This window comes from Phyllosticta capitalensis (genome assembly GCF_038381095.1).
Source record: "Phyllosticta capitalensis strain CBS 128856 chromosome Unknown BKA78scaffold_1, whole genome shotgun sequence".
Classification (NCBI taxonomy): Eukaryota; Fungi; Ascomycota; class Dothideomycetes; order Botryosphaeriales; family Phyllostictaceae; genus Phyllosticta; species Phyllosticta capitalensis.
In genome coordinates this window covers 2,189,601-2,204,380 of record NW_027117439.1, presented here as the reverse complement: position 1 = coordinate 2,204,380, position 14,780 = coordinate 2,189,601, and the positions used below count along the sequence as shown (strand labels likewise).

At 52.2% G+C, this 14,780-nt stretch overlaps 5 protein-coding genes and 1 non-coding gene across 6 annotated transcripts; 3 read left to right on the top strand and 3 right to left on the bottom strand.

Moving 5' to 3' along the window:
• Positions 1 to 205: 205 nt before the first annotated feature.
• On the top strand, positions 206 to 1,675 carry BKA78DRAFT_13572 (uncharacterized protein). The gene has a single exon (XM_066882672.1). The coding sequence runs from the start codon at positions 512 to 514 to the stop codon at positions 1,373 to 1,375; it is 864 nt and encodes a 287-aa protein (XP_066749457.1). The 5' UTR covers positions 206 to 511; the 3' UTR covers positions 1,376 to 1,675.
• Positions 1,676 to 2,433: 758 nt separating this feature from the next.
• On the bottom strand, positions 2,434 to 4,109 carry BKA78DRAFT_291412 (cytochrome P450 alkane hydroxylase-like protein; the record flags this gene model as incomplete). The annotated part of the gene is made up of 2 exons (XM_066885894.1): positions 2,434 to 2,873; positions 2,951 to 4,109. The coding sequence occupies 2 exons, from the start codon at positions 4,107 to 4,109 to the stop codon at positions 2,434 to 2,436; spliced, it is 1,599 nt and encodes a 532-aa protein (XP_066749456.1).
• Positions 4,110 to 6,294: 2,185 nt separating this feature from the next.
• BKA78DRAFT_340016 (actin family) lies at positions 6,295 to 7,818 on the top strand (the record flags this gene model as incomplete). Its single annotated transcript, XM_066890304.1, has 2 exons — positions 6,295 to 6,603; positions 6,649 to 7,818. 2 exons carry the CDS (start codon positions 6,295 to 6,297, stop codon positions 7,645 to 7,647), a joined length of 1,308 nt encoding a protein of 435 aa, XP_066749455.1. The 3' UTR covers positions 7,648 to 7,818.
• Positions 7,819 to 7,892: 74 nt separating this feature from the next.
• On the bottom strand, positions 7,893 to 12,377 carry BKA78DRAFT_359173 (uncharacterized protein; the record flags this gene model as incomplete). Its single annotated transcript, XM_066892373.1, has 5 exons — positions 7,893 to 8,142; positions 8,200 to 8,401; positions 8,484 to 8,598; positions 8,658 to 10,559; positions 10,610 to 12,377. The coding sequence occupies 5 exons, from the start codon at positions 12,375 to 12,377 to the stop codon at positions 7,984 to 7,986; spliced, it is 4,146 nt and encodes a 1,381-aa protein (XP_066749454.1). The 3' UTR covers positions 7,893 to 7,983.
• Positions 12,378 to 13,123: 746 nt separating this feature from the next.
• On the top strand, positions 13,124 to 13,212 carry BKA78DRAFT_t27. The gene has a single exon. It is a non-coding gene; the product is annotated as a tRNA-Thr (tRNA).
• Positions 13,129 to 13,774, bottom strand: BKA78DRAFT_302725 (uncharacterized protein). The gene has a single exon (XM_066887472.1). It carries the CDS (start codon positions 13,706 to 13,708, stop codon positions 13,439 to 13,441), a length of 270 nt encoding a protein of 89 aa, XP_066749453.1. The 5' UTR covers positions 13,709 to 13,774; the 3' UTR covers positions 13,129 to 13,438.
• Positions 13,775 to 14,780: the final 1,006 nt, after the last annotated feature.

Below are 14,780 nucleotides of genomic sequence, written 5' to 3'. Positions count from 1 at the left end.
GGTAGTTCAAGTCAGCATTGCGGGCTGGGGCCGGGCTGGGCGAAAAGGCTGTGGATAAGCAGAAGAACAAGTTTTCAACTGACTGGCGACATGGCGACGACGGACGGTGCAGGCCGAAGGACGGACGGCAGAGATGGGGGGCGGTTGAGGTGAGAGACGAGACTGAGGTAGCTCCGCTTCGCTTGGCGTCGCATCACGTCGACTTTCTGGCGCCCATCGTCCCACGCCGACGACTTTGCTACAGCACTTCGTACGAGACTGCGACTGAGACGCATGCTAGAGCCCTAACACCCTCTCAAAACACCAAAGAAAAACACAGCCTCTATGCGAAGCCTTTCTGACGTCTCGACATGGCATGCCAATGCCATGCGCCTCTCTCAGCATTCCACTCGTGAAGTCATTACATTATCGTTAGGTTGCTCACCACCATCTGACAGACCTCTGCCGTCACCGCCTTTGTCCCGATCATCTGCTTACCGGATCCCCCGCTTCCCACGCTGCACCATGCGCCATGCACACCCACGCCCGAGCCGGCGCCGCTCCCACACCAGGCACAACTACAACAAAAGTCAACAACACCAGCTCCGTCATTTGTCAAGTCGTCCTGTCACTCGTCGAGAGAAGCGACCTCTCTTACAGGAACCACTACACCAGATCCATCGTGTTATCGCCTATCGACCGCTGGCTCCACTTAAACATTGAAGAAAAATCCCCCCGGCTATCAGAGCCGACTGATCCATGCGCTCCGTCGTCTGTGCCTGTCTGGATCCAACTCCACGCCAACCGTGTCTCGACTTTTTACCTTTCCACGTGCTTTATGCCGCAAACGCCTGCGCTTATGGTCTTCCCCAAGGCTGATCTCCGCATGTGGACCATCACCTGCCCTGTCCCTGTTCAGGGACTACTCTCCACCATGACTGTCCCTGAACGGGACTGCCATTGCTATGAATATTTGCTGTTAGCGCCCGGTCGCCTCCAGCAATACCCTTGGACTGCCAAATCCAGGGTCTGGAGCAGCCTACGCCGTGCTCTTTCTGATGGTAAAAGTGCCATTGAACTTTCAGCGCTGTTGGTTCATTGGCGGCGCTGCTCTAGCTCGTCCAGTTCTCCATGTTCTCAGCTGTTCAATTCTCCCTGTGTTCCACTCTTCCAGCTCTACCAGATGCTCTTAACAGCCTCGTCGCCATGCAAATCCCATGCCATGACCAGATCTTTCCAATCCAACTGTACATACTCACCCGCCCTGAAACTCCTTCATCATGAAGTACACTATCCTCTCCCTCATCTCAACCACTCTGATGGCTGCGACGGCCGTGGCCCAGGATCTCAAAATCCTGGAAGACAGTTGCGCGTCTGGTGCATTCGAAGCCGCTAGCTCGTCGTCAGACCGGCCGTGTCAAACCACCGACTTTTTATGCGTCTGCACGACTGGAAAAGATTGGTACGACAACTACATCACCGAGTACCTGACCAACCACCCGGGTACCTGCACCGAGGCCGACATCCAGCGTAAGCAGACCAACCCCTACTAGTGCCCCATCATTAATTCACTTCTTCTCTATGGTTTCCCCTTTCCTCGTTCCGTCGCCCCAGATTCCTCCAGAATAGTCTAGTCCCGTTCCCATTCCTCACCACTCCAAACCCTAACCTAATCCAACCTTTTCACAGAAATCCCCGAACAGGCCCAGGAGTTTTGCAACACGGTGCCCGGCTTCAACGATTCGTCTTCGTCCGGCGGTTCTTCGTCGGGCTCGGTCAGCGGCGCCACTGCTTCCAACACGGCCACCGGCACCCTCAAAGGCGAGGCCGTCGCCAACTCCACCTCGTCCCATTCGTCTTCGCACTCTGCAACGGGCGCCGCGCAAACGCTGGCCCCTGTCGCTGGCGGCGCAGCGGTCATGGGGTTGGCTGGTGTCATAGGGCTGGCGGCGGCGGCGTTGTAGACGGACGGCGGGAAAATGCACCAACAGAATCGATGGGTGATCGGAGGAAAGGAAACACACGGTGGATGAATGGGTGCTTCAGGGCAAATAGGCGGAAAGAGGCGATTTCTTGTCCCGTCGATTGGTTTCGTATTCGCAACGTCAAACACACACACAAGTTGCAATCATCCTGTTTGTTGATCGAGGGTGAACTACTGCTACCTAATCCAAGACACATGCACCTCACCAAGAGGAAACCATGCCAATCACAAACGCTGCCGTCATTCTCTTGCTTCGATTCGCTGGGCCCCTTGGCGTCTGCATCACACCTGTTTCTCAGCGAATGTCAAGAATAATGGACCGAGGCCAAGGCAGCCAGTGTCCATCAAACAGAAGAGCAACAGAAGCTTTGATCCACCAAGCGAAAACGCCTCACTCGCCCTTATCCCAACCAGCAGCTGACGACCAACCAAAGCCACCCCTCACAGCATACCCAAACTTCCCCTCCTCCTCATCCACTCGTTGCTCCCAAGCCCACCCCCCTCAGCGTCACCCAACATCCCCCTTTGCCACAAAGTGTCAACGTCACAAACTCATGCCACTCCTCCCCCCTACACCCCACCAGCTCCTCAAACTCCTGCACAAGCCTCACAGTCGCGTAGCCCGCCTCGGTCAACGCGTACTGCTGACCAACGCAGATGCGCGGGCCGCCGTTGAAAGGCAGGTACTCCCAGCCCACCTTGAGCCCTTCCCAGCGCTCGGGGCGGAACTCGTCGGCGTCCGGCCCCCAGACGTCGCGGCGTCGGTGCAGCGTGTATGTGCTGTAGACGACGGCGGTGCCGCGGCGCACGAAGATGGGGGAGGTTCCGTTGGGGCCGCCGCCGACGGGGAGAACCGTGTCGGTTGTGGCGAGGCGCGTGTTGATTGGGACTACGGGGTGGATGCGGAGGGCTGTAGAGGTCAGCTTTGATATCATACATGAACAAGGGGTACAAGGAGGTTTAAGCTAGGGAAAAGGGTAGACATACATTCATTCAAACACCACTTGAGATAGCGAAAGCCGCGCAACTCTTCATAAGTAGGTCTCCTGCCATCCAGCACAGCAATCTCCTGCTTGAGCTTCGCCCATATGTCAGGACGGCGCGCAAGCACAAAGAAGAGGTTGCCCAGCAGCGACGCCGTGGTATCGCGTCCAGCGAGCAGCACATTGAGCAGCTCGTCGCGGATGCGCCGCTTGTCTGTCGTCTGCTTAGCCAACTCATGCAGAAAGACATATTTGCCTTCTTTGGGACTCTTCTCTGCGGCGTCAAAGCCATGCTGCTGTTGCTCATCCAGTGTGTGGCGGTACCGTACGGCCTCGTCGACGAACTGATCCACGTAGCTGTGCACCACATCGACGGCCAGCTCGCCATCGCCGACTCTGGCCTTGCACTTCATGAGTGCCGCAAGGGGGCCCAACTGGACAAAATTCAGACACTCTTCCTGCGCTGCCGCAAACGCCGCAGCAAACTTGGCGCCCTGCCGAGTGCTCGCTGGATCCGTGCTATACAGCTTCTCCTTGAGCGTGTCGGCGCTTTTGCCGAACAAGAAGGCTGTCGCAGAGTCGATCGTCAACCGGAAGAAGAGGTCCTGCAAGTCGACTTCAGTATGTCCATCGCGTGGCAGCACTGCCAGTAGATCTTGCACATGGCTCTCAAGCATCGCCAAGTCCGCAACTTGATCCCGCGCAAAGTTTGGTCGGATCATTGCACGCGATGCTGCCCAGTGCGCTCCGTCCGTCGTGAAGATTCCTTTTCCCAGAAAGTGGCCCATGGCCGGCTCACGGAACGGGCCCAGTGCGAAGTCCTTGAAGCGAGTCGCCAGCACCGCCTGCAGATTTGCTGGCTCGTTGGTTATGATCATTGGCGTTCCCAACCGCAGCGTTGAATAAGTTTGGCCATATTCACAGAACCGGTTCGATATGTGCCCGAGCAGGTTATGGTTGCGGGACTCGCGGGCCAGCGTGATTATGTTGTCGATGCCGAGGATAGGATCCAAAAGTTTGGCGGCGGTTGGAGGTTCACATTCATTTTCGAGGATGATTCTCCGGCGCTGGAGATACAACACTGTTTTGTTGTAGACGACACAAAAGGCGCCGGTGATGACGGCGAGGAGGAGGAATGGGTATATATTTTGCGAGAGAGCCATGAATGAATGAAGCTAGTGGCCACCGGGAAAGAGGGTCTGAGAGCCCTTGAGGAGGGAGACGCTGATCCTGATGTCTCTGAGGTGCCGCCTTTGATATACGCGTCCTCATTCCGGCTACCAGCCATTTTGACAGCGTTTATGACCAAGGAAAACACGAAAAGATTCCGCAGGAATTCCGCCGTCTGCAAATGCAGTCAGAATGAGGTTAGTCGGAAGTCCGACAATCTCACTAGTGAGATGTCGGCCTTGCTCATGGCTCCAGTAAGCTTCAGAAGGATCTCGATTCAGCAGTTGGGAATTGGAAACCGGAATTCATGCGATGCGAGTATGCGTTGCTAAGGCCTCTGTTGTCTTGTCAGGTCAGTCATCTGGCCTTGTGATCAATATCTGAGATTGTGGCTTGATAGGGCGCCGGTCTGTGATCTTCACTCATCGTCGAGAGGCGGACAAAAGCCAACATTGCGATAATTGCATGGCCAAGATGTGAACCGCGATTTCCTGACGCAAATTGTGAGTTTTCCACGTCAACCGCATTAGCGGCAGTCGACGGCGCCACCCGTAGCCGCTGCGCCAGAAGTTGTGGCAATCCTCCTACCTTTCCCCTTCTGAGGCACTCCTTTCCCCCTTTCGGTAAGCCCAATGTGTAACTAGGAGCAGAGTGAGGCAAAGCGGCTTTTGACAGGACAACTCCCGTCTGGCTAGCTCGCCGCTACAGTCCTGGAAATAGTTTGACGTTTTCGATCCCTGCCTGCCACATTCAATTTGCTAACCGTAAGCTGGACTTGTTCTCCAGCCCTGCGTCATTAGCACTTGGAAGAGCAAGAACGGCAGTCTCTACAAGCACTCCGGCTCAGAGATTCCAAGTCTGGAAGTTATCGAGAGATGGCACAGTCGGTCGAATAAGTTGCGTGACGTAGTCCATCGGCTGCCATTCTCTCCAAGGATGCCAATGGCTGTGATCGATGACGGGTGAACGGCTGTTCTGCGGAAACGCGTCACTGCGTTTGAGCACCTAGATGCAGGGTGCGGGTGCTTGACGTTGGACCCCAGAATTTGTGGCAGAGAGCTGTGGCGGGTTTGCACATGAAGCACCCAAGGACTGCCAAGGCCGCAGAAGCAGCAGCTTTTTGACTGGCGTGTTCGAGTTGCTTTAGTTGCATACGAACCAGCCGGCTGATGATGAATTTGACGTGTCATCGGCTTGTGGCTTCCAGCGACAGTGCTTCTGGCGATCATCGACCGTCAATGTTTAGCTGGAGTGTCGGGGATCAGCGTGAGGCCGACCTTTTCTTGATCCCATTGCTCTAAACGCAAGGCACAATGGCCTTAGACGTCTTCTATGCAGGTGCCTGTTCAAAAGCCTAGATTTCCGGGGTTTCTCAAAGATGCATACAGCTTGACTGTGGAACGCTGGATTGAGACTGCCGGCAAAGATTCCTTGCTGCTTGGACTGTGTCGGCGCAGGAATCAAGGGCTTACCTGCAGGTCAGCGGAGCTTCAATTGCTAGTTCCACTTATAGAATTTCCGAAAATTCTGTAGACGCTAAGAGCTGGAAGATATCGCCGGAGTGAGTAGACTGTGGAAGAAACTGAGCTTGGAAATTTGGAAACTCAAAATGCATGCATACAGGGGATAAGTCGAGAAAGCAAGAATGACAAAGTAAAGAGGAAGAAGCAAAAAGTAAAGCTAGATGGAGTAGTTGAGCGTCAGTGCTCCCCGTAAACCGCATTCCGGCTGATAAGGAAAGTGCTTGACCGCGGTGTACGGCTTTTAGAGAGATGTAGTCTCTTTGACTCACGTCAACGTGAATAGCGCCCATGCGTCCAGGCTGCTTCGAGCTTCTGGCCGAAAGACGTGAGATGTTTTTCGAAGCGTTTCCCACGTGTATCGGTGTGAGCAGCGGTCAAGATGCTCAGGTAGGGCAGCAATAACGAGCGCATCGGGGTTGTTCTGAGACACGCTGCCGTGCTCTCATCAGCTCGCGTCAGAAACTGGCCCGTTGTGAAGAACATGATGCTTGTCCAAGAGATCGTGCTGGGCTAAGATGGGGAGCGGAAGAAATGGTTGAGACGGTTGTACTTCCTGCTTTATAGAGTGCAAGATCCGAGCGTTCCCCGCTATCAATCCTACGTCACCGCCAGACGCGTCGCACCGAGTTTGATCTTCATCACTTCTACGTCCACGATGCCTCGAGGCTCCAAAGCATCCAAGCCGTCCTTCCCGTCCCAAACGTTAATAATCGACAACGGCGCATACAACATCAAAGCCGGCTTTGCAACCGAAAACCCCGATCCCTCCCAATGTCGCATCACACCCAACTGTATCGCTCGCGCACGAGACCGACGCGTCTGGATAGGCTCTCAGCTCGAAGGATGCAAGGACTTTGGTGAGATGGCCTACAGAAGGCCCGTGGAGAAAGGATACGTCGTGAATTGGGAAGGTGAAAAGGCAATATGGGAGCATGAATTCTTCGCAGACGATGCGAAGCTCAAGGTATGCTGCGCCCAGTGTCAAAGTGGAAGAAGCTGACCTGTGAAGTGCGATCCGTCTGATACAAATCTAATCCTCACCGAAGCACCCAACTCACCGGCTGCTCTGCAAGCGAACTGCGACCAAATGATCTTTGAAGAGTTTGAATTCGCCACGTACCTACGTGTCCTGGGCCCCTCTCTAAACGCCTACAACAACATACCCGCCTTATTTTCGGACTCTGTTTCGCCCTCTCAATTCCCGCCGACCGAACACCTCTTACTCATCGACTCCGGCTACAGCCATACAACAATCACACCGCTCTACAAAGGCCGTCCATTCCACTCAGCCATTCGCCGGCTCTCGGTTGGTGGGAAATTCTTGACAAATTACTTGAAGGAGCTCATATCGCTGCGACACTTGAACTTCATGGACGAAACCCACCTTGTAAATGAGATCAAGGAGGACATTTGCTACGTCTCGTCGCAATTTTCCGTCGACCTTGACCGTACCTGGACGCGCGCGAACAAGCCAGTAGACACATCCGTTGTCGTCGACTATGTCCTCCCTGACTACTCGGACCGACAACGCGGCTATGCGCGCCCTCATGATCCATCCGCCGCAGCAAAAGCAAAGCGCTTGGGAGTGTCGGGCGGGCCAAAGGAGGATATTCTGCCCCTGGGAAACGAGCGGTTTTCAGTTCCAGAACTGCTGTTTAGCCCCTTGGATATTGGACTCCAAGAACCTGGTCTACCCGAAGCAACGCTTCAAAGCCTACAGCAGCTCCCCGAGGGACTGCGGCCTGCAATGTTGGCCAATGTCGTCGTTGTCGGTGGTAACACATTGATTCCCGGCTTTATAGAAAGGCTGGAGGCGGAGTTGAGAAGCATCATGCCTGCGGAATGGCCCTTGAGAGTCAAGCGGCCAGACGATCCCATCACTTACACTTGGCTCGGTGGTGCGAAGCTGGCGCAGAATACGGATCTGTTGAAGAGTTTGGTTGTTACCAGAGAGGATTACCTGGAGAACGGGAGCAACTGGCTGGCAAGGAAGTTTCTCACTGGGTGAGTTATCGTAGCAATTTTGCCCGTGGCAAAAAGTTCCTTCGTTAGTCTCAAAGATACCCCGAGCATGAACCAAATTCACGCAGTCTTCACCAAGCGATCATGATTTTCCTTCGCGACCTGGTCGCGTGGTTTTTCGTCATGCTGCTGAACGTGAATAACACGGATATCTTGGCCTCTTTGCCATTTCCGCGCCAGGAACCGTCGCTGCATTGAACATTTGACTCGACCTTGCGTGTCTCCAACAATCTCAATTTGATGTCTACCTAAAAGCGAGATCGCAGCCCTTCGTCCTCTGTATTTCTTGCATGAGGCCGTTGTTTCCTGCTCGCTTTCCACTTCAACCTTGGAAATCCTTTCCCTGAGGGTACTTGAATGGTTTTGCTCCAAAATTGGCAGTCACTTTCCCGGATACCCTTTTCAGACTGATCGCAGGGAAAATTCTTCCTGCCATGCCACTCTTTTTGAAGTCAACGTCTGTTCGGTTGACAGTCAGCATCTTCGAAAATCATCAAACGTAATCTCAAATTGTTTTGGTATCCTTACCAAAGCGTACCCCGTTCTTTGTGAAGAACATTTCCTGGGCAGTAAAGTCGATACCCGCCCCGACGATATCATGGCGGCCATATGTTTCAAGCTCGACAACACGCTCGTTGCGACTGTATTCGCGTACGCTACCGTCGCTGCTGTATCCCCAGCTTGGGAATTTGTAATTGTCTATCCCGAGAGGCATGCATGGCCACGCGCTTGCGAATTGACTACAGAATCCAATACTGTATCTGGGCCCGCGTTCAACTCAGCACCATCGGCCATGGGATTCAATACAGAACGACAACATACCTTTGGTCACTATCCCCGAGTTCTTCAATTTTGACTTCGAAATAAAACCGCTGGTAGGTTGCAGGAATTGGGTGATTGGCGCGAAAAAAAAGGGCATGCATAGTAGGCTCCTTTTCTGTTTGAATTGGTAAGAAATATGCTCAGCAATCGCCGAATTCCTTCTTCTGGACTTACTTGGTCCGCATAAAGACAAGCCGTCGTTGGACACAGCCAAGCGGTCATTCGTGGGACCTCTGTCCCAGGACCCGGGAGGAATAGGATCCTCCATCGGAAATGATTGGGCTTTGGGAATTTCGATCCCGTACTTTATTTTTGCCTCCAACAACAGCTGGTATATTTCCTTGCGATCCAAATTTTCGGCAAGCATCAATGGAGACCAACCATGTATATCCGATTGATGGACGAGGTGAGCTAAATGCTCACATATTGGAAGCAAGTCAAATTCAATGGCTGAAATCAAAATGTCGATACTGCCCTCGTCGGTGGGAGTTTTCTCCAGGAGCATGTGGGCGACGGCTTCATGCGCTGTGGAATTGAGAGGAGACTTTCGGTTGTACTGCCATTGGGCGAGAGTCATCTGTAGAGGTGTCAAGCCACATGAATTTTTCAGGGAAATGTCCGCCTCTTTCTCCAGAAGTAGCTCCACACAATGCTCGTTGCCCATGTTGGCGGCCTCGTGCAATGGCGTGTTTTTCTGGAAAGTTCCAGCAATGTTTATAAGGTCGGGAGCTTCCTCGAGAATCATACGAGCAAATCTTGGATCTTTGATCCGGACAGCCCTGAGGAGGAGTGTTTTTTTGCTCCGATTTGTGAGTCGCAAATTGGCTCCTGCAGCAAGAAGAAGTTGAGCTTTATCCATAATATCTGATCTTAACCCACCAATGAATGTTAAAAGCGAAAGCGGAGTCTCGCCTCCTGAATCTTGAGCGTTGACGTCTGCGCCCTCCTGCTGAAGTATCAGTTTGCAGGTTTCCAAGTCACTCTGGAGAATGGCGCAGTGAAGACATGTTCTGCCGTTATCATTCCGAATGTCAACTCGTGCCCCTTTGCTAAGAAGGAGCTTGACGTGGTCAATTGTTGGATGTTCTCCCTCAAGCATTGTTTGAAGTGGGGTCATGCCCCTCGATGGTCCTTTGACGTTGATTTGGGTGAGATCCTTGTTGAGAATAAACTCCAGGATTGCGTATGAGCATCTGCGATGGCACGCTCGATGCAGTATTGAATATCCTTCCTCATCTTGCCGACTTAAAATTTCAGTCTGCCCTTGGTTCCGGGCGAGTTCGAAATAGCGTATGAAAGGTCCAAAAAGGCTTTGCTGGGCTGCAAGAGAAAGTGGATGGCGCGGTCTATCGGGGCTGAATTGATCGCACCATTTCTCAAAGTAGACTTTGTTGCGCTCCCCGAGGATGAAATCATCAATGTACTGGTAGAGCAGTTTCCATTCATCGGTCTCTCGGTCTACAGCGTTCGGAAAAGCTTCTTCGGCCTTAAAAACGTGAGTTGGCCAATGGAACAGCTCATACCTGCTCGTTTTAGCGAAGCCTCTCGAGCAGGTATAACTTTTCTGGAAGCTTGGATGGGTAATAGTTTGCATGATATTGCGAGCCATGAGGAGGTTCCCCCTTCGAGGGCTGATATCCCGTGTTGGAGCGTCGGGAAGGTCTCCCGAAGGAGCTCTTATCCAGTCCAGGATCGACGCATGCTGCGCCCTGACTGCAAGACGGGAAGTGGTCTTTTCAAGCCTGATGAAGTCGCGTAGATAGAGATGAAACACGTCCATGATGGATTGGGCCTTTTCTTTTTCCTGTTCCGGCGCACCTGGTTCATGGAGTTGATCTTTTTTGAGGTAGTATTCTCCAAACTCGTCAATGACTGAATTCAAGTGAACAAAGTCGGAGCATGCTAGCCAGCGAAGCATGATTTTGAGAAGTTTCTGCGCTGAACTCTCTAACCTCAACAGCCTCTGGTTGTAAAGCTCACTCAACCCTTTGGGTAGATTCTCGATGGCGGATCTGAAGTTTACCATGATTTCCACGCGGTAAGCATCACCTTCGGTACCAAGAGCCATTGAAGCATCTGTGGGGTGTTAGAACTGAGCTTGAATGATCTGGAGTGGCAACTCTTACACTGAAACATCCCCTCGGACCTTTCTGGAATGACTCTCTGTGCTAGTTTCTTTTCGTCTTCGGAAATGAATCCGAGTAGAGACAGGTTTTGCTTGACAAATATCTCAATGTCCCTCTTTGTGGATTCTTTCCCCACATCGATCCTGTGGTGAATTCCAGGGGTATGTGCCGCCAAAAACACGTTTCCAATGTCATCCTCATCCCGACTTGATACCAACAGGTGTATGTTTGGTGTTTGATGGGCCAAATCTAGCAAGAAGCTGAGTAGCCCATTCTCTTTTCGATCGGTGCATTCGTCCAACGCGTCGAGAACAATGTATATCTTTCGATCAACTACTTTGGCAAATTCTTTGATCAGAGTCGCACAAGTCGTGATATCAAGCGAAGCAGCAGAGCTGAACCGGTTTTGGTCAATCAAATTTGCCCAAGTGCGTGTGGCTTCTGCCTTTACGTGCATTTCGCCTGGTGCTGATTTATCGCTGAAGGTTTCCAATGCCCGAACCAGTTGGACGACAAGGTGTCTCATGATTTTTTTTCCCTGGGATTTGGCGTCATTGTCGATTCGACAGTAGAACAAGGTCAGAATCGGTATTCTTCCGTCTAGTTCCGTGAGCTTGGTCAGATGGTCGGCGATCGAGGAGCACAGGAAAGATTTCCCAGATCCAGCCCTCCCGACAAGCCACAGAACTCTCTTGTCATCGCCTTTCCGCCATGATTTGAAATTTTCCTCGGTCAGAATCCACTTGCAGGTGTCATCGCTCGTTTTGTCCCTTTTCTTTTGTCGCTGCTCGTCCGGCTCGGTGGCTCTAAGGGTCAACCCATTTTGAAGCCATTTAAGCATCTCTTTGTACTCCTCCTCTATTTTCGATCTTTCAATGCTGTCCATGATGTGGTCCAATTTGTCCTTGACCGATTGGAAAGACGCTTCACTTTGGTTCGTTGCGGAAGCAAAGCTCCGGATCAATTCGTCGGTGCCCTTGGCGGTTTTCTTCGTTGTGTCGTAGACTTTTTCAAAAATATTCTCCACAAATAAATCATGGCTTTTCATGTCGAGATTTCGTAGCTCTCGAAGTTGTGTTTGGAGGCTTTCCATTAGTCCGGTGAATTCTCCGGCCTTCCAAAACTTGACTCCAAAATAATCTTTTATGCCCTTCCACATCAGACCAGCTCGCCCATAAGTCCGATACTTTGATTCCCATCTCACTGTCCGGATGGAAAGCCCTAGGGCCCAGCAAAAAATGTTGCGTATTCTCTGACGGATCTTGTCGGCGATTCCTGAGGTTGTATCCCAATGTCGGCATTGGCTAATGTAAACGTTGCAGATGAACAGCGCGTCCGACATTGCGTCAAGAGCATTCAAAAACGTCTCGCAGAACTCTTTATAGGCCGTCAAAAATTTCATGAGCAGCGCAAAACAGGTCCAAACGATCTGTACAGTCTGTGGAGTGAACGCCATGAAATTGGTTGCGGTTTGGCAAAAAATGTCGAGTCGATCGATAGTGCGGTCAAGTTTGCCGCCGCGACAAGATTCGACATTCTCCTTCGTGGCTTTCAGGTTCAACGAGATCGTTTCGGGAGTTTCATCGTAGTTTTTGTCGAGCAGCTTCCGCCTCCTCTCATCTTCAATTCCCTGTTCCTGAAGTTGCTCCCTGGCCTCTGCCCACAAGCGCTGGCCAACCTCGGAAGGATCCAAAAGATCTTTTGCTGGTGACAAAGGCTCCGAGGGTCGCATCTTCGATATGGAAGATGAGTCGGTTCTGGAAGACATGTTCAATCATGACAGTGCTAGACAAGTGAAAATTTCGACAAATTTGCTTGAGAGGTTGCCTCTGCGATGAGCGGCGACGGTACGAGAAAGCAGTGCTGAAACACGTTTGCCGAGAGTGGCAGTCTTATCATCTGGGCGGAGCACGATGTGGGGGTTTGAAATCGATAGACTTGACCCACAGTCGGTGAAAAGAATAGATGGAGCCGTTGAACGCGGACACGCCAACACTCCTTGTCGACATGGTCCTAAGCATTACATTAGGAAATTGGCTCCACCAGATCGGCAACACGCGCAAGACTCGATGCAGCCGACAAGATACATCAGGTAGCTGGCTGAAGTGTCGAGTAGATGAAGGTGAAAGACGCTGGTGTCGCGAAAACGACGTGGTTTTGACATCGACATCAAAGAGGTGCGAGGCAACCAGGACCCTGACTGCGTGCGCCGGCCCGTTCCCTCATCGGCGCTAAACCCGAATAGGCAGGCAGATCTTCCCCGCCCCTTGCGTGCCGAAGAGAAAAATCTTTCCGCACGCTTGCACGCACCCTCCCTGTTTTCTTCAATACCCGTGTCTAATACGTTGGTGGTGGATTCCCGCCCCCTCGCTTACTGCTCGGCACCGTCGTCGGAGGCACGGGTAAGGTTTTTGTACTTCAGATTTGCCCACGAGCACTCCTGAAAAAGAAATATTTGACCTTGATATTATGGTTGAGCAAGCCAACTCAACAGTGATCTAAATATCAACAACTGCTTCTATGGCTCAGTTGGTAGAGCGCGGCACTAGTACTGATAGCTGTCAGTGATGCCGAGGTCCTGAGTTCAAATCTCAGTGGAAGCATTTTTGCTCTCCGGGAATTCTCCAGGTTCCGAGAGGTTGAAATTGTCTTTTTGCTATGTGTTTTGATTGTTTTGGGCATCAGAGAACTGAAAGAACGGCAACCGCCATGCTTCGAGGAAGCAGATAACCGCTGATGTGGCGCTTCCGTCAAGTAAGCAAGGGGTCGTTTGGGACCACTACTCAAATTCTTTTGATAGTCAAGCGACACCTCACTCCATTCGTCCCTTCAGAGCAGGCGCGTAACTTCTCTCAAAGCGGCAATCATGCCGCACAAGGCCGGTCCGCGCCTAAATTTTGACCCCTCACTCATCGCCTCCTCTTGGAAAATTGAAGAAAATACCGCTGTTGAATGTTGGTGCTGCGCAGGTAGTCGTACGATTTGACGTTCGGAGACATGACGGCTTGTCTCGGCGGCGAAACTGCAACCCCCAAGAGTTTCTATGGGGAGAAGACAAGCCACAAACAGGCCGAGTCGGCAGCTTTCGGAACATGCCATGAGGGTCTTCTTAGTGCTCGACACAATACACCATCACCTCGAGATACCTACACCAATACAAGACGGCGTCATTCCACACGACATCAGGCGCCCTCGCGTGTGCCAAGTGTCGCGCCGCATCGTGGTCGGGAACTTTAGGAGGTTCCCCGCACTCCGCTGGCCTGCTGTTGCGATTACGATGTGTAATGCGAAGGATTCGTCTGCATCAGCCACGTTCGTGGGGGACGGTGTTGTCGCCAGAAAGAGCGAGTAAGTAAGCCTGTCCAGTCAGCATGTACATTGTCCACTGCATGCTGTTTTCCGCATCTCTTTGTGTGTCTTCATATTGTCGCGTCTCGGTTTTGTAGCTGAGATATTGTCGTGCGGTGTGGGGAACCGGTTTCCGACAAGCTTCTGCCATGCAACGCTTCGACAAAGGCTTCAAAGACTTGTCGGACAACCGCCCGGTCTTCCCAATCAGAGCCTCCCCAATCTCCCATCGGGCCGCAAACCTCGAGCTCGAATAGAGAGTAACCGTGACCCGCCCCGCTGCCAAGGTCGTCGGTCAGACCGATGGCGTGTCCGCTGGTGCTTGGCAACCTGAGAGGACTATCGTAGTCTTCATCTCGAGGAAAGATTACTACGGGCGAGGCTGTGGTTCTCACGCGGGAATTTCCGAATGTCGGTCTTCGCTACTGCAAACGGACACTTGCGGTACTGAGCGAGTACAGCGGGGAAGCAGAAGCGCATTCTCGTGACTTCTTGGAAATCTTTCGCTGGTGTGAGCCTTACGGATCTGGACAAGCATGGAATCAGGCAGAGTGGGTCACTGCGTGTGCACAGCAAATCCGGGGAAGCCAATTCTCCGGATCTGGGGTAAACCGCCGAGACCCACACTTTTTCAACTTCATACGGTTGTTTCCATCACGAATAGGCTGCCTTTTCCCTGTATCACGAGGCTGGCTGCCGTGCCACCGGTCTGGTCAGTGTGACTAAATGGACCCAATCGAGACGGGGCGACGTGACTCCATCTGGGTTAATGTATTCAACTCATGTCTGGACAGCGCCATATTTCATGCTAGGTGGTATTGAA